At 40.1% G+C, this 18637-nt stretch overlaps 2 protein-coding genes across 5 annotated transcripts in view; one reads left to right on the top strand and one right to left on the bottom strand.

The window, feature by feature from the left end:
* Positions 1-9838, bottom strand: part of LOC119722658 (helicase with zinc finger domain 2-like) — a 34807-nt gene extending 24969 nt beyond the window's left edge. The window contains 4 exon segments of the mRNA XM_038192891.1: positions 1262-1380; positions 1777-1813; positions 2191-2281; positions 9566-9838. Of these exon segments, the coding sequence (XP_038048819.1) occupies positions 1262-1380; positions 1777-1813; positions 2191-2249 (215 nt within the window). The 5' untranslated portion in view covers positions 2250-2281; positions 9566-9838.
* A 2372-nt stretch (positions 9839-12210) lies between these two features.
* The window catches only part of LOC119722656 (helicase with zinc finger domain 2-like), a 56051-nt gene continuing 49624 nt past the window's right edge, over positions 12211-18637 (top strand). The window contains exons 1-3 of one of the 4 annotated variants that reach the window (XM_038192890.1): positions 12211-12379; positions 16913-17034; positions 17150-17183. In XM_038192890.1, the coding sequence (XP_038048818.1) occupies positions 16976-17034; positions 17150-17183 (93 nt within the window). In that variant the 5' untranslated portion in view covers positions 12211-12379; positions 16913-16975. Of the gene's footprint in view, positions 12380-13725; positions 13886-16912; positions 17035-17149; positions 17184-18637 lie in introns of those variants that run through there. The other 3 variants (XM_038192888.1, XM_038192889.1, XM_038192887.1) reach the window with 3 other exon arrangements.

Genomic DNA, 18637 nt, shown 5'->3' with positions numbered 1-18637 from the left:
ATGACCACAGCAAACCCCTAAAATTCTGGTGAATTTATATGCTGAAGCTTTGAACTGAAGTTTCTGCCTTGAATGATATCACAGTTTTGCTCATGAATATGGATATTTGCATTTGCTAAAAACCAATAAGGCACGCAAAAAATGGCAATATGAAGTCAACAAATAAAGTTACATTTCCAGGATTGCGGTTACAAAACGATTCCATTGCATTGCCCTTTAAGCAATTGTAGTCTATTTTGTTTAGGCAAAGGAATACTCGGTATAATTTGAACCACAATACAGTGAATACATCATAAGTTAACAATTTTTGTCAAACCTTTGACGTTTGTTCTTCATTTGTTACAGAACTTACAGTAGATTCTGACATGTTAAGCTAAAATATGGACTATAAACCACACCTTCTCCGTATCCATTTTTTCTTATATTTTGCGGGTCTCCGAGCTCTTCTTCTTTTTGAACAAGGCACGTAATTGGAATGCGTTTTACCACTTTTATTATACAGTTTTCGAGCGATATTTTCCAGACTTGCACGTTTTTTTCACATTCTTAATTAAAAAATTAACAACGGACCAGGATTTCATCTCGCGCGAAGGCGTTCACAATCTGTCTTAAGTGTCATCATGGTTTCGCTCATGAATATGGAAAATTCGAATAAGCATAAAGCAGATGCAACACTGACACTCATACTGCCTTAAGCCCGGTTCATACTCGGCGCGAAAGCGAAAAGCGAACGTGAATTTGTGATGTGATGGCAAGCACTGGCAAGTATTCGCGCTGCGAATTCGTAAAAGTTGAACATAATCAACTCGGGCAAATTTCGCAGCGAATGTTTCATGACGTCAAATTCGCTTCGCATTCGCATGGAGCTGTAACCGGGCTTATTAAGGCCGTGTTCGAATTGCTTGACTGCGGCTGAAAATTACACACAAGTCGTTGACAGCGGCTGCCACCACTTCCCATAGACCCGTGTGTAATTTCAAGCCGTAGCCAACTGAGTAATTTGGACGTGGCTTTAAGTGCCATCATGGTAATCACGAATTTTTGGTTTTGCTTATGAATACGGAAAGTTCGAATTAGCATAAAGCAGATGTAACACTAAAGCCTCAAGTGTCACAATGGCTTCGCTCATGAATATGGAACCTTCAAATTAGCATGAAAACCAAAAGAGCGCCGAAGATCCTTAAAACACGAACATTTAAAAATTAAGTTGTTTAAAGATTACATGGATTAAAAAACATAGTAAATGGTCCTTAAGATTTACCCGCTGATGTCGATGCCACGATTGAGATACATGACAGCTGTGTTGTAGTTGCCTTGCGCAAACAGATCCATTGCCTCTTCCCGAATGTCTTGCTGTAGTTCTACTATGAAGTCTTTAAGCTGTACATTTAATGTTGCATCCATTAATAACATCATTATGACACCTTATAAATCTCGCTGATTTAGCTTGAAAAGAGAAAATTGGATAAGCAATAGATCAGCCCCCAACTCATCCATTAAAAAATATCGATTATGTATACATGTACCTGCAATTGGTACACGGAAATTGTAAAGAGCGCCCTGTTTATCAAAAGGTACCGGTGCACATCTTGTTTCAAAACACTTATTTATCATTCAGAAGTGAATTATTGCGGGACAAATCCAGCGTCACCTTCAAACTTTGACCCGGATTGACGTAATCATTTATTATGTTTACGAGGGTTGAAATGAAAATTACCCCAAGTTAAGAAAGAATCGAAATCGTTTGAAGAGCGTGTGTCATGAAAGACCACTTACGACTAAAATAGGAGGCAGAAGGTCCACGGGAGTTAAGCTGAGGAAAAAGACACAAAAAACGTAGAATTGTAATTTTGCGATTGAAACACAAACACGATTGCCTTTACGAATTTGAGAGTTGCCGTGTAGTAGATAGACATTACACACATTGAGATGTGTGGGCGTACATTTGTGTTGGATGCTTGTTTATGTACGCAAACTTCAAGTCAAACGACCGTGACGGATGCATGGTGTCAGGCTGTTTATTGACACCAACTGTACGATTTTATCAAGAAGTTATTCACCCACTCTATTTGCACCAATGATCATGTTTTACCGACCCAGTGGTGCATTATTTAAACTCTGTGTCAACAAACTTTAAAAATGAAAAAAGAATCATGGAAAGATTGAAGAAACGTTAGGTTTCTCTTTTACCTTAGTGTTCCTAACCGCCATCTTATTCTCTGAAGTCGTTCGTCTGGACGATGCGCCATCGTTTGTCAACTTTTATCAAATCTTTCTGGTGCTATTGGGAACGAGTAAAAAGGGACCCCTGTTTGAATTTAGAACACTTCAGTCAAGAAGGTCATTATACCTTACACTTCCGGTCCCCAGCAATAGGGAAATTACTGTGAGAGCACTTAGTTTAAATGGTTACATTGCGCAGAAGTTACCGCAGTTGGTCGTGTTACTTGGAAAAAAAACATTAACCATAATTATGGCCAAAAATTATCAAAAAATGAGGAAGTAGCTGTAACACCGAAGGTTCGGCCTTGAAAAGATATCCTACGTGTGCTCCTAAATATTGTCAATTTGCATAAGAATAAAAAGCATGCAAAAAAAAATGGAAGTGGCGCTACAAGTATTAAGATTTGAAATACAGTTTAATGGGATACAAAGGTGCATTGTCAAGGATTGCAATGTACAATTTATTTCGGGCCATTTAAATTGCTATTAAGCAACAAGCTTCAAATGTTGTTTACTTTGATTTCGGAATGATTACTTTACAAATACGCAACAGCAATTCAGCTACCTTAGCGTACCAAACTCCACATTTAAATGTGCCGCTGCATCTCTCCCGACATCTGAACAATTATAGATTGGCCCATTTATGACAATTGCCCCTAACGATCCCACGAAAACATACTTATAGGAATGAACATATATAAACAAACAGCACCTGCTGTTGACTTCCCGGTCTAAACTCGCTGCAGGGCGGATCAAATTGTTTTGGGGTGCAAGAGCGCCCCAAAATATGAGCCATTTTATAAGATGGTTGCAGACACCAAATAAGAGGGGAAAGTTACAAGTGAAAAGTCGCAGGAGACAAACAAATCGAATGTATGTAAAAACAAGTGCAATCGAATTTTATCATGTGCACCTGCTGTTGACTTTGTTATTTCGCTTTTAGGTTTTTAAGTCCTGGATCGGGTCAAAGCTGTATATTTTCTATCAATATGCAGCCTTTATGACATTGATTGTGCTGTCTTATCATAAGGATCACATACTTGAGAATGCACATGTCTGATTGGGATGCAAACACGATGTTCGAAACCAAAAACAACTCCTCTTAAGTGTTGTTTTTGTTGTTCGATAAAAAACGCAATGTCAAGTTAAAATCAAATAGGATAATAATTCTGATCACAAACTGAATTTAAAAAATTACAAAATGTACTTACAAACAAGAGACACAACCACAGTTGGGTAAGGATCAATCAATATTTGTGTTAAAAAGTAATTTGTTGAGTCACTGTGTTAACTTTAAAACAAGTTGTTTTTTTGCATTGTACTAGGTTACACCATTCCTCCATGGTTACAGACCTTTTTCCGACACATGCACATGCCCCCCCCCCCCCATTTGTTCCAACTGTACATTCATGTCCCTATCCCTAACCCTAACCGGAAGTAATACAATCTTATGTGGGGGTTGTCAGAACATATGCGGCGTTTTCGAATCCCTGTTCTTGACAACACTCGGGTTAACCCGACACGAGAACAGCGGTCTCAAACGTGACGAACAGACCCGAGAGGGCGTTCGCGGATCGATTTTTCCACTCCCCGGTTGATGGAGGGTTCGGCGAGGTGCAGCTTGAACAAAATGGCGGACTGTGCAGATTCGTACAGTTGTTTTGTGGGGTTTTTTTTGGGGGGGGGGGGGGGGCTAATACCCCTTATGATTGGAATAAGAATACCATTATAGTGCAGGTCTGCAATTTCATTCCCGCATGTCCGGTTTTGCAACAGTCGTCCTCGTTCATTTGGAATAGGCCTAAGTACAAATTCAGACGATTGTCGGCCATTTTGCATTGCTTTATATTGATGCGACACGCACCCGCGCGTTCGTAACGACCAGCTCGAGAACACGTTCTCTATGGCGTGTCAAACGTTGCAATATTCAATGTTTTACAATATATATGTTGGATGTTCAATATGTGTTTGTTATCTTTTACATTTATGTGCGATGTTCAACATAAGTGTGCGATGTTTTTCATTATGTGTGCGATGTTTAATATATGTGTGCGATGTTTTACATTTATATGCGATTTTCATTTTATATGTGCGATGTTTGACCTTATACATAATATATGTGCGATGTTTTCAATGTTATGTTCGATGTTTTGCATTAAATGTGCGATGTTTTTCGATACAATTGTGTGTGATGTTTTACAATATATTTGCGATATTCTCAAATATGTGAGCAATGTTTTACAAATATGTTTGACATTTCCAGCTATTTGTATTCGATGTTTCATCGGTATGTTTGCATTCGATCTTTTGCAATATGCATTTGATGTTTCACATTTCATTCGATGTTTCGTTAAGAGTCAAAGTCTGGTTACTAGACCAGGCGCGGTTCTACGGGGGGGGGGGGGGGCTAGGGGGCTGAGCTCCAAGGCCGATGTCCACCTGTCCCGTTTAATGATCCAGTTACATGATAATTTGTTAGCATAAGCTGATAGGCGACAAACGGAGTTACGTAATTCATTGGCTTATGTGGCACACAATGGAAGTTGTGTGACCTTTGGGCCGAAGATCATGAGTAGATATTTTTTTTAAAACTTTACAATATTAATATTCATTGCAAGTTTAGTGAAGTACCAATTTAGACTTATTCTAAAGTTGCACTCTTTTTTGTAGTACAAAATGTCGAATATCCGATTGACTGTTGTAAATTCGAGCCGGGAGCGGCACTGCCAGAGGGATTATTAAGGCCATGATATAATACGGCCGATACTGACTACAACCACAAAAAAGTTCATATGTCTGAAAAATTTCATCATTATGATTGCTTACATCATTAGCAAGGGGCTCTGTGCTTATCGGCAAAATGGGTGCGTTTTTGGGCGAGCACTCTGTTCGGGTACAAACCCCAGTCCGTTTGCTATTTTTTGCAATATTTTCCCGTCCAAAACAATAGCTGAACCCGTTATCAGCCGCGGCTGCCTCATCAGACCTCGGCGGTGTGCGGGGCGCAACGAACGGCACGTACGTGCACTCTGATCAGCGGACCGCGCCTGTCAGCACGGGCCGGGCACTCTCATCTCTGGGCCCTCGGCCTCAGAACGTGGCCCTTCCCGACCCGATTGCACTGTGGATTTGAAGGAATTTCAAAAGGGCTTGCCAAAGCGTCGATTTTTTCGGGGCAGGATTCTATTTCATTCCCCTTTCGTAAGATGATTTAACCCAAAAAAACCCCGAAATTGTCTCATTAAAGATGGAACACATTCATTTCAAAGCTGGAAATCCGTTATTCTGATGAACGATGTATGTAAAAAAAATGTTTTGCCTGGATTTTAACCTCAATATAAAATTAGTTGGACTGAGACTGTTTCGATACCGAATTATTCGGGGCGCTAATAAATTAGTGCCTTAACCCATCTATCGAATCTGGACATTTCTGAAATTAGCGATGGAACAAAATTGTCTGACTGAATTAATGGTTTTCGTTTCACCATGGTTTCACTCAATGGCAGTGAATGTTGAAAAAAAGCCGAATCTCCGTCTAAATTAATCGGTTTTACCAATGCACCGATTTTCTCAAGGCGCTTATAGTTATACATTTTTTTTTAGTTCCGCCTTTCGTAAAATGATTTAACAACAAATTAAAATTGCTGTCATTAAATGACGGACCAAATGCATTCCAAAGCCGGAAATCTGTTCTATCCGCGATGAAAAATGGGTGTTCAAGTGCCTGGATGTAGGCTCGATGTGCAATGAGTTGGGCTGAAACTGTTTCGAATTTTTCGCAATTCGGGGCGCCTATAAAAATTGAAGTTTGGATGTCATATTCCTCTATGTTTAACCAATCGATTTAAAGAAATTTTGCAGACATAAGCCTAATGTTTTTCTTTTCTTTGTCGGCCGTAAAGGTCTCAATCCCTCTCGGCGCAACCGTAATCCTCCCGGCTCGAATTTACAACACTCAGATATTCGACATTTTGACGTTTTGCCCTTGTGTACTAAAAATGACTGAGAGTGTAACTTAAGAAGAAGTCTAAACATGTATACTTCACTCCTTGCACTTAATATTAATCCGTGAAGTTTTAAAAAGAAAGCATCTTTTGCCAAAAAATTACCTCAGTCTCTCACCGGCACAGAGCAAGGAAGCTCTCGCGGACAACGAATTCTGTGACTCTGCTTATCTTGTTTATACAACACTCGGTGGGCTGTTTATTCGAGAATTACGGTGAAACTGCAACCGGTACTGCGCCGGTTGGTTTTTCACCTTACGAAAGGGGAATGAAAAAGAATCCTGCCCCGAAAAAATCGACGCACTGGCAAGCCCTTTTGAAACCCTCTTTGAAATTCCTTCAAATCTGCAGTGCAATCGGGTCGGGAAGGGCCACGCTCTGAGGCCGAGATGAGATAGTGCCCGGCCGGTGGTGACAGGCGCGGTTCGCTGATCAGAGTGCACGTAAGTGCCGTGCGTTGCGCCCCGCACACCCGCGCCGAGGTCTGATGAGGCAGCCGATAACGGGTTCAGCTACTGTTTTGGACGGGAAAATATTACAAAAATAGCAAACGGACTGGGGTTTGTACCCGAACACAGTGCTCGCCCAAAACGCACCCATTTTGCCGATAAGCACAGAGCCCCTTGCCATGTGATATGATGTAAGCAATCTTAATAATGAGATTTTTCAGACATTATTAACTTTTTTGTGTGGTTGTAGCTGTAGTCGGAATCGGCCGTATTATATCATGGTTTTAATCCCTCTCGGTGCCCCTCCCGACTCGAATTTACAACACTCGATCGGATATTCGACATTTTGTACTATAAAAAAGAGTGCAACTTGAGAATAAGTCTGAATTGGTACTTCACTAAACTTGCACTGAATATTAATATGGTCAAGTTTTTAAAAAAATATCTATCTTAGGCCCAAATGTCACACTACTTCCATCGTGTGCCACATAAGCCAATGAATTTACGTAACTCCGTTTGTCGCCTATCAGCTTATGCTAACAAATTATCAGGTAACTGGATCATTAAACGGGACAGGTGGACATCGGCCTTGGAGCTCAGACCATGTGTCATGCACTCCTCAATGCATAGATGATGCACACAACACTATGGGTAGTACAGGCACAGCTGGGGGTACTGCCCAAACAATGATGAACCATGGAGAAATTTCTCCATGGATGAACGCATTGCGTATGCTTAAAGAATTACCCCACAATTCCGGTTTTTACCGTTTAGGTCTGGTTCTAATCACTTTACGCGATCCCCTGACGTCTCATACACTGACCTTAGGCAAAATAGTCAGACTTTCGCGGTCTAGTAACCAGACTTTGACTCTTAACGAAACATCGAATGAAAAGCATTGCAAAAATCGAATGCAAACATACCGATGAAACATCGAATACAAATAGCTGGAAATGTCAAACATATGTGTAAACCATTGCTCACATATTTGAGAATATCGCAAATATATTGTAAAACATCACACACAATTGTATCGAAAAACATCGCACATTTAATGCAAAAAATCGAACATAATATTGAAAACATCGCACATATATAAGGTCAAACATCGCACATATAAATTGAAAAGCGCATATAAATGTAAAACATCGCACACATATATTGAACATCGCACATATATTGTAAAACATCACACAAATATATTAAACATCGCGCACATAATGAAAAACATCGCACACTTATATTGAACATCGCACATAAATGTAAAAGATAACAATCACATATTGAACATCAAACATATATATTGTGAAACATTGAATTTTGCAACGTTTGACACGCCATAGTTCTCGTGTTACACGCGTGTTGTCAAGAACAGGGATTCGAAAACGCCCAAGGTGTCGGAACATATAGAGCTGTCACCTTATACTACATGTTAGGGCGAGTCAAGAAGGAAGTAACTAGGATTTATCCCCTTAAAACACAATTAAATTGATACACATAATGACGCATGTAATAAACGAGCATGTTTTTCCACCCATACATGTGAACAAAAATGAATTTTTGAAATGGATCGTTGCTATCAGGGGTCATGCATGTTTTACTATATAACCATACCATTAATGGTTGTCCATAGAATGTGAAATGCTGTTGAAGTTATTTGGCTGATTGCACACAGGCATTCAAATTAAACTGAGATTCATAACTTGAGGGGTTTTTTTTCCAAAACGATAATGGTGATTTTGGTGTGTAATACCTTTGCAAGTTTTCGTTCAGAAAGGGTACTCATCAATGCGTATCGGTAAAATGATCAGCGGTGCACAGTTCAGTGAAGTTATAGTGGCATTCCTATTAAAATTAAAGACAACTTGAGAATAGAGTATCATTAAGTGAACATTTCACAAGTCGATAACATGCACACTTATTCCTTTCATCAATTGGAGCGACCTACATAAAATTAAAACAAAAATTGTAATTCGGTCACTTTCTTTTTGACTCATTAGTCTGTATTTTCCGTATTTCTAAAAGTAAAACATTTGCACAAGTCCGAAGTAAAACTCAACAGTAACATCCGGTTTGGTTTTACCCTATAATTGACTACCACCCATGCCCTATTATTAATACAGTGCATATGCCTATGTCCCTGTTTAACAGTAGCGTATATTGTCACATTTCCTACGCAATATGAGTGGTTAAACGCCGTTCTTCTATAAGATATAATGTGCGTACAGGCCTATTTAATAGGGCCTATGTTAAAGGGAATGTACATCATTGGCTTTTGCTGTAATTTTCAGAAATGATCTATTTGAGGGGTTAGTATAAATTTCAAATATTGTTACACTGACATGTTTGAAGTTTTGTGTTCGAAAATGCTGGAAAAACCAAGAAAAACAAAAATGTTCAAGTAGTCTGGTTCCCTGACTCCACTAAAGATAAAATGGATCAATTTATAGATGCCGGAAATTTGTAAGGTAAGGGAACCAGTTTAGCTGGCCTGCACCCGTTCATGAACATGTAACCAATAGCAAACAAAATTTGGACCGAAAAGAATGGTAAATTTGGAGCAGTAATTGAAAAATAGTTAGGTTTTTCCGACGGTGGTCGGCCGACCACCGTTGGAAATGTACACAAAAATACAATTTTCTTGAAAATGACTTCACACCAGGTCCCATAATTTTACAGGATGCTTAAGACTGTCATTTACCAACATCCTAGTAAGGTATTCCGTAAAAACTTGGTAGTTTTATTTTTCGATGTTTGCAAATGTTGTATATTCCCTTTAATGTTTTCCTGATAAATAAAACAATAGGCCTACATCTGCAATGCTTTTCAACACAAAGAACAATCATGACAATGAAAAATATGTGGAGTTTATAAAATAAGGTTACTTACCTATGAAATGTTCATGGCAGTCGCTGTGTCTGTCGGCATCGGGTCGATCAAACCCCGGGATCAAACCAATATCGAATTGGATATTTCAAAATGCGTGATAGACCGATATGCTTATAGCTCACCCTTCCCGCACATAGGTTTATTTTCGGGTAGCAAAATCAGCAAGGCACTCTCACAGGTACATTTTGGTGAGTGGTGACGATAATACAATAGTACCACTCGACTCAACCAGGCCCCCCCAAAAAATAGGCTCTGGCATTGAAGTACTACTAGGAAATGAAGCGCTCCAGCTCTGCTGTTTACATGCTATTTATAGCATTGTCACGTGCTTCGTGGAAGTCATTGCGTACACAGCGGTTTTCCCCACGATGAGAAATATGTCTGGGTTGAAACTTTGACCTCGAGCTTGATATGTTATTATCATAATCATCACGAACATTATTTCTCTGTACGATTTCCGCGTTAGCAGTGACGTTCAATTATAGCAATTCGTGTTACAGAGTCGATCAACATTATTGGTACTTTATTTAAAATGCATCCTTAAATGTGAATAAAGAACACATTTTATTCAGATATTATAATCATTTAACCCTGGGCCGGGGGGGCGGAATCCCCCCCCCCCCTCGACTTTTTCCGCGATAGCCTTTACAAAAAAAAAAATTCGCGACCCGAGCTGATATGACTTTTTAGCCTCAAGCCTTGCGCATCTTTTGACACCAAAAATATAAAAATCGGACCAGGGGTTGTCGAGCAGCGAAAAATGTTCGGCGCTACGCGCCGTGAACACTTAATTTTCCCATATACGTCTTGGACACAGACCAGAATTACCATTCGTACATATGAATAATTAATTAGCCATAATTCCAAAACCCTTTGACCTATAGTCATGAAATTTCAACGTTCAACGCAATGAGGAACTTCCATTCGATTAGTCTGATGATTAAACAAATTAGAGGCTTGTAAATTTGTGAACGTCAGCAGACAATCGCGCCACTTTGACGGGGTCTTCTACCGATGTTCCACAATACATAATTATGTTCCCCTAAATCCTTAGGATTAGGGTTAGGGTTAGGGGGTTAGGGCTAGGTTAGGGTTAGGGTTAGGTTAGGGTTAGGGTTAGGATTAGGGTTATATGGTAAGGATTTTGGGGAACATCGGTATTGGAGAACATAGGTATATGCACCTGGCCCACTTTGACGGACTAACACCAGTTCAGACCTGCCACCCTATGGCCTCCGTACGTAGGCGGGAGGCAGCGCTACTTTCCAAAGAAATTGGAATTCCCTCTTTAAAATAACCTCCTCTACTGAACAGATATAGATTTCAACGAAACTGCACTGAAACTCTGATATTATCACTTGTGTCGTGTCGATGTCGTGGGCAGGCGCTGACGGGAAGTACATGTGTATTTCTCACCCCGAAATTCCCACAATCCAGAAAACGCCATTCCACTGCGCATGCGCGGTATAATTCGCAGTGTCATGCAAATCTGAACTTTGCTCCGCCGAGTGCCACCTTAATATGTTAATTATATACCTACGTACATGTTTATGTAAAAATGTATTATATTAAAACTCGGTCTCAGTCTATCACAATGATTGCCAAGTGAGTTTTATACCGAAAATATAACCCGTTGGATTTACTGCATTAGGCGTTTTTTGTATTCACAAGATAGAATTTGCTTCGGGGTGATGTAATTTAAACAAAATCATGTCGGTCTAGAATAACAGCATATTATAGCATTAGCACAGTGATTCAAACACGCCATGGTGACTGACAGGCATATAGTGACGTTTACTCATGACTTCTCGATCGTTTTTCATATTAGAGTGACGGTGGGAACAACACAGCAAATTGTATAGTTTCTGACACGATCCGAATTCAAGCATGCACCCCCCCCCCCCCATCACCATCACCCCCCCCCCCCCCCCCCCAATGGCGGTATACTAATATTCCCGGTACCGTTACGTGAGGCTATTGTGGTTTATACCCTAGACTAGAAGATTGCGCCACGCTGCTAGAACGTGCCAGCAATTCAATCTCTGTCACAAACTATACGTAATGGCTGCAAAAATTACAGTCAATATGGAGTATGAATATTCATGTCACATGTCCTGATAATTAAGCCTGATCACAACTTTATGTAGGCCTATGCTCCATTTTCTTTGCTTGTTCTCAGTGTCTGACGGATTGTTATTTTTCCATCTTTTTCGATCGACCTTAATGACATGATGTAAATGTAATCATAATCAACTCTTAACTCAAAACTTAATTGTCAGTTTTTATAAATATTCATTTCCTATTGCCTATTATATCTGTGGTGGAGCCCTTTGATTGGTTGTCAGTCGGGCACTGGTCCCGATGTTCTTATTATCATTTTTTATGTTTGCCTATATGTATATATGGAGGCGGGCACCAGTCTGGTCGTTTGTCATAATTAGCATTATGCATGTACATGTATTGTGGTGTTGCAATCGGATGGGAATTCCCCAACAGCAAACCGAGAATTGCACAGACAACACCTGCTGGAGTGCTGGCCGGCCGTGGTATGTGTTTGTGGAACTTTGTGAATATTTCTCACAACACTCGGTGCAACACTGAGTATATAGTGTTTTATGAAAGACGTCGGTGAAGGGTTGAATAAAATAACCGCGTTTGCAAATATAATATGTGAATGAACACACGTATATCGTGTTGTGTGTAACTCTGTTCGTGGTGTATATGTTTTCCCCGTGCATTTCGCAAGGAAGTACGCGCACACAACCTATTTGGGAAGATTTCATCAGTCCGAGTCGTTGTTGTCTGGGACATATGGTAAGAATGCGTTTCGGAATGATCATATTGAGGTCACTTCAAACAAAATGAAATGACTTGTTAAAAACGCTGTAGGCTAGGCAAATATATTGTTGTTGTTTTTTTAGTAAAATTAAAGCGGTAGGCCAAATTGCAGGGATCAGTAGCCAGTTATTTTTTCCAACAAAAGTATGCTTGACTACGTTTGATGTTTTAGTGACTTCTTCGGTTTTCCTCCTCTTCAATGTTTTTTTTTTTTTAATGAAAAGCATAGTTATAAGTACTCTTCAGGTCATTAAATATTCTACGATAATAAAGTATCACAAAATGAAATTTTCAGTGCACCTGGGGCTTTTCCATTATTCGTATTTTTTTTTTAGTTATGTGGCATTGCTCTTTAGTTTATGTTAGCGATTGGATCGTAAAGCACTAAATTCGGATTTTAGTCTTAATTGCAAGAAATTTATATTTTTTTAACCCAATTTCGAGACTAGGCCTAGCTTCACCTAGCCCCATAAATGTGGCCAATTTACTGGACTACCTCCGTAAATAAAGGCCACACTTCCACCATGTACAAAAACATGTCAAATGTCATGTTGATTCTCACATTTAGGCTTAGTTTGTAGTTTATTTTTGCTTTAGAAGCATATTCACCCTCTTTATAGGCTAATTAGAAAGTGCTGCCTTTTTCAGATGTCTATTTTTCGTCAAATTTCCAGATTCGTTTGCACACGTTTGCGTATCAAAATTTCAACATTAAATTTCACGAAAATTAGACAACTGAAAAAGGCAGCACTTTCTGATTAGCCTATAAAGAGGGTGAGTTTGCTTCTAAAGCAAAAATTAACTACAAACTAAGCCTAAATGTGAAAATCAAAATTTGATAAAGTTCTGATGCTTTTGTACATGGTGGAAGTGTGACCTTTATTTACGGAGGTATAAATTGGCCACATTTATGGGGCTAAGCTTCACCACAAATTGCTTAAACAAAATAGCAGTGGAATCCAGTTTCGGATCCCACAAACTGTGCAGTTTTCTCTGTTTTCTGAGCTGAGCTTAAACTTCAATCGATTAGCTTTTATGCACCATGACATGGTGACCATGTACTTAAAATTCTGAGCAATTTTGTTGCAGATGATCCTATCACGGTATGCAGTGGAATATATTCACAAGTAGCAGGCATATTCTTTCAGTACATGGGCCATATCGTACTCGACCCGAATTCACAATTTCGGCCTGCATTGTGCAACGCAACGATTGCTGTGCTTCCTTGAAAACATTTCTCACGCCAAAAATACCCGTTGCGTTGGGGAATTCCCCGAAGTTATGACGGTTTTTATCGTTGGTGGCGCAATCTCCATTGTATTTTCGGATCAGACGCACGCGTTGCGGTCGCACGCTCCACTCCCACATTTCAGCCGTTTTTCTCATTGTTCATCTGGGATTGATTGGTAACAATTCGTGAGTAAGACAAATAATAATACATTGTGTAACAGAGACGGTCCTGGGAGAAAGGTAACAGGCCAGGTAATGTTTGTGCGAGACGGATTGTGCACATGTTTTTTTGGAACGATTTCCGGTCACTCTATTTTTTTTTTTAAATACCCGCAAGACCGCATGGAGGTAGACTAGAATTCGCAATGTGCATGAAATGACGTGGCGGGATTTTGAGTGACTAGGGCCCGGTTCCCTATTTATATTAGCCCCATAATGTGGCCAATTTACTAGACAACCGCGTAAGTGAAGGCCACACTTGGAACATACATGTATGTACCCGAAAATGTAGAACTTGTCAAATTTGGATTTGCACATTTAGACTTCATTTGTAGAATTAGGCCCTATTTACGCTTTAGAATTAGACATGTTAGAAGCATACTCACCGTCTTTATTTAGTCCCCCCATTTTCAGACATCTACTTTTCGTGTAATTTCGTGTTGATATTTAGATATACAAATGTGTGCAAACAAACCTGGAAATTAAACGAAATATACATAACCTGTCTGAAAATGGGGGGGGGGGGGGGGGGGGGGCTAATTTTCTATCGCTTTGTGTGTGTGCCTCTAAAGCGTAAATAAACTGCAGACAAAGTCTAAATGTGAAAATAAAAACTTGACAGAGTTCTACATTTTCAGGTACATGTTCCCCTTGTGATGACCTAGCGGCCAGCGGTTAAAGAGGTTGTGGAATGCTGAAAGTTGTTTTGTTTTTTATATTTTTTTTTATTGTAGAGTAGACCCATATTTATCATAATGACAAACTCCCATTCCTTTGTAATGTGCGTTTATATGTTTAGAAAACTGAAATTCATCGAGTAATTTGTTGGTCGGCGAGCGCATAATTGAAATCAACAGTCGTCGGGTTCTTCGTAAAATCAGAAAAATCGTGACGTAATAAACAGGACTCGTTTATACTACGCTGCATAGGGAGTCCTGTTTATTACGTCACGATTTACTATGTTTTGTTTGCTGCCCCCAACGACGACTTTTACACAAATTGCACGTTCGAGTCGAAACAGGACCAGAAAAACAGCTCTCAAAAGTACCTTTTGTATTCATTTCATGACAGAAACAATAGTCGTTTTTATTTCATCACACCTTAGGCCCAAAAAAAAAAGTCTCCGGTTTCTGGTATGCGCGCGCGTCGCCGTAGCCATGCACGTCGGCAAAATGAAAACGTTTTTTTTTCAATGAAAGATGATGTCTCAAAACCGCCAAACTCACTGGTTTGACTGGAATCCTGCTGCTGCACAATTTTAACGTGTTTTTAGATTGGGTTATTGTCAAGAATAAGCTTTATGTGGCCTCTCTGGACTCCCATATATTTGCACTAAGTTTAGTTGGGCACCATTTGCAGTCATCAGCCGACATTTGAAGCAAAAAAAATCAGGTAAAAAAAAAAAAAAAACCGCGTCACCGCACCAATTTTTGGGCAAGCTCCATACCAGAAACTGGAGACTTTTTTTGGGGGGGGGGGCCTTACAGTTAGCGAAACATGTCACTGGCATTGGTTGGAAGAGAAAGACGATAATGCCTGATTTTTCCCTACGTACGATTGCAAGTGGAGTAGTGGAGTTGTGTGGTTGAATCATGGACATGATCGATTGTAGCACCATGAATATGGCACCCTTGTCTTTCAGACTTTTTCCTCGACTTTCTCAAGTAAGAAGTGAACTTCTTTGTTGATGACTCCATTACTCTAACCTTAATTCAGGCGTTTTATGCTATGAAAACACTGACCGTTTTTTTTCATTGTAAAATTTTGTTTGGATCAAAAATAAAGCAGGAGTCGGTGTCCGGAAATTGGGCATGAAGTGTATTGATGCACATGTACAATTTAACTGCAGTGTGGCCCAGATTTCGGACACCTATTTTTCTTGGGCCTATTTTCCGATTTTTTGGCCATATGCCAGTTTCATCTCTGTACAAGGGTGCATCCGAATTACTTTACTAGGGCTGGATATAACACATGGGTCTATGTGAAGTAACTGCCACCGATTCCATAGGCTATGTGCAGTAATTTCCAGCATAGCCAAGTAATTCGGTAATTCGGGTGTAGTACATTGGCGTGATGGGATGTACATACAGTGGAACGCCGCTATACCGAACACCGCTTTAATACCGAACATTCGGCTATACCAAACATCGTCTATGGCTCCCGATTTTTGTGTACAAAACGTTCCGAACATTGTTGTTGAAAAATATCAACGGAAAGTGATAAGTAGCTATCATTTCCCCATGGAATAGAAGGAGAAAACCAGTTATTGCTGTAGGTAGTAAGCTGGACAACTGTGTAATTACATAATTCAATAGTGGACACATGTTCAACGTCGTCTTCCAGTACATGTAGTAACAAAATGTACCAGGGCAAGCAGGGTAAATTTCTGAAGGACGCTATTTTTTGAAAAGTGATTACCAGAGCCCCAGCAGCTTAAAATCGCTATCCCAAACGATCGCTATTACGAACAATTTCTGTGGATCCTTCGATGTTCGTTATAGCGGCGTTCCACTGTATATGTATGGAATGCCTTGTGAGATTACCGCACGACCACAAAGATGGCAGCATTCATGAAATGGTCCATAGTGATGTTCACTGTAGCCCATACAATGTGGCATTGTTCTTTAATTCATTTGAAGCACGATGCATAAAATGATCGAGTGCAGCAATTGCATTTCAAAATTTGTGATGCATTTCATGATGGCATGTGCAGTTGATTGCAGAGAAGATTGTAAATGTTACCTTACTGCCATTGAAGGCTTCATCATCTGATAATCAAATAGATAAAACCTACTGGTACATTATATTATTTCATGAAACCTATGGATTATACTTTTTCCGGGATAAAGAAACAAATTCAGAAACAGAGTTTGTGTCAACTTTGTTCTCACCCGTAAAGTTTGTGCCGCAGCACCAAATCTTAGTCCTGCAGTGCTTACCACTTGTGCTCAAACACCAGTCTCATAGCATGGTATATACTGCCTTGGCGCTCAGTCTTTGGACATTTAAATCCATTTGTCATATATTAACTAAACGTCGACTGACTTTTTTTCCGTGCAGGCAACATGGTGATCTCTTATCTCCTTACAACGTCCTAGAGGTGTAAGACTCACTCTAGCTACAATGTCTAGATCAAGGGAAGAACGTCAACGTGATATAGAGGATGGCTTGAACCGCTTGAGGTGAGGCAACATTTTAAATTTAGTAAGAGCCAGGACATTTTGACAAAATTCAGGTTTGGACTTTTCACTTCAGTGATGGTTCTTGATTGTTTTTTCTTTCTTTCTTCCATCACAGGTTCCATCCTGACCGTATTCCTATCGGATATGAGGTAAGCTTTTTCCTGCCTTGTCTGAATCCATAATGTGTTAAGGTTGAAGAATGTATTGCCCAAGCTTGTTTGGTTATTCGCATCTGTGGTTCTACAGAATATATTTTTATGGTTCTCATTTTTTTTTTCCTGCTGAAGTTGGGTTGGTCAGTTGAGAAAAAAATTAATCTTTTAGGGAAAAAAATGCAGTTGCACCCGTAAAGATGGCTAACTTAAATGCTACCAAGTGGGTATTGTCTGTAGTTTTGTTTATTGCAATGAGTTTATCATGAGTTGATATAACTGAATAAATTAATAACATCATATTTTGCCAGTTCTAGTTGATTTACATTACATGTGCACCATGGCTGTAGTGGCTGCCATGACATATAGGCTCCATGCACAAGTACTCCTTCAAAGAGCAGAAATGGAGAGTTGGGGGAGACCTAGACTGGTTCCCGGTCCATCGTCTGCGTATTTCGAATGATCCAAAGTTATTGGGGGCAGGGATTATTCTGGGAGACCATTGCAAGTTACATTTGAACGTATTCGCACACCGACGACACCTGACGCTCACGCAAAGACACTGTGGCTAATAGCTTTGGCACATTCAGGAAGTCGTGCGTACTTCGCGCGCGAACCAGTTCAGTACAGTACGCACTGTGTGTTCCCTCCACGGGGCTCTCAAAAGTGGTCAAAACGCTCCCTCTTTCGTTGGAACACGGAGTCCATAGACACCTACATTGTAACATGATGAGAGGCAACATCCTCTCATCTTTTGTGATTCCGCTGGTTGCTATAGGCTATAGAAACTTCACATAAAAATCTGGTATTCATTTTCTATAGCTTTTCAAATAATACAGAGCCCGATTGTGTGAATTTTGAAGTAATTTTTTTTTTTGTTCATGGGGTTCCAGACAGGTCGGCGGTAATAAAATAGGTGTTTTTTTCCTTCGGTTGGGAGCCAAAACAGGGTCGGTCAGAAATGAGAATCAAAGAAATAAAAAAGGGATGCCCTAATGAAAAGGAGAATTATTTTGAGAAGGGTTATTTTTCAAAGAAACAAAACATGGCAAGCAGTAAAGCTGGTGCCAGAGTACTCAAACTATTGTTCAATTGATTGCGAATAGCTATTCAATGGAAGTCTTTTATGGCATCTGGTTTACACCGTGGGCCAGAGTTAGCTTATGCGTGTATAGGAGAATCCTATTAAATGGGAATGTTGGGCTCTCTTCATCAGCCAACAACCAGGCCAAGTGACAGTCAGTCAGTAAGTCGGGAGGGGGGGGGAGGGGAGTGAGCATGGGCGTCGCAAGGGGGGCACTTGCCCCCTCCCTCCCCCCCCCCCCCCCCCCGGAAAACGGGGAAAAAAGGAAAAAGAGGTGCGATGCCATATATGCTGTTAATTCGATGGGGGAGGGGGGGGGGTATGGCAAATGCTCCCCGCTCACGCTCGGAAAAATTATAAATTGAGA

Source organism: Patiria miniata, unplaced genomic scaffold, assembly GCF_015706575.1.
Source record: "Patiria miniata isolate m_02_andy unplaced genomic scaffold, ASM1570657v1 HiC_scaffold_16, whole genome shotgun sequence".
Taxonomy (NCBI): domain Eukaryota; kingdom Metazoa; phylum Echinodermata; class Asteroidea; order Valvatida; family Asterinidae; genus Patiria; species Patiria miniata.
The sequence above is the reverse complement of the archived record's forward strand: the minus strand, read 5'-3'. Positions and strand labels throughout refer to the sequence as shown.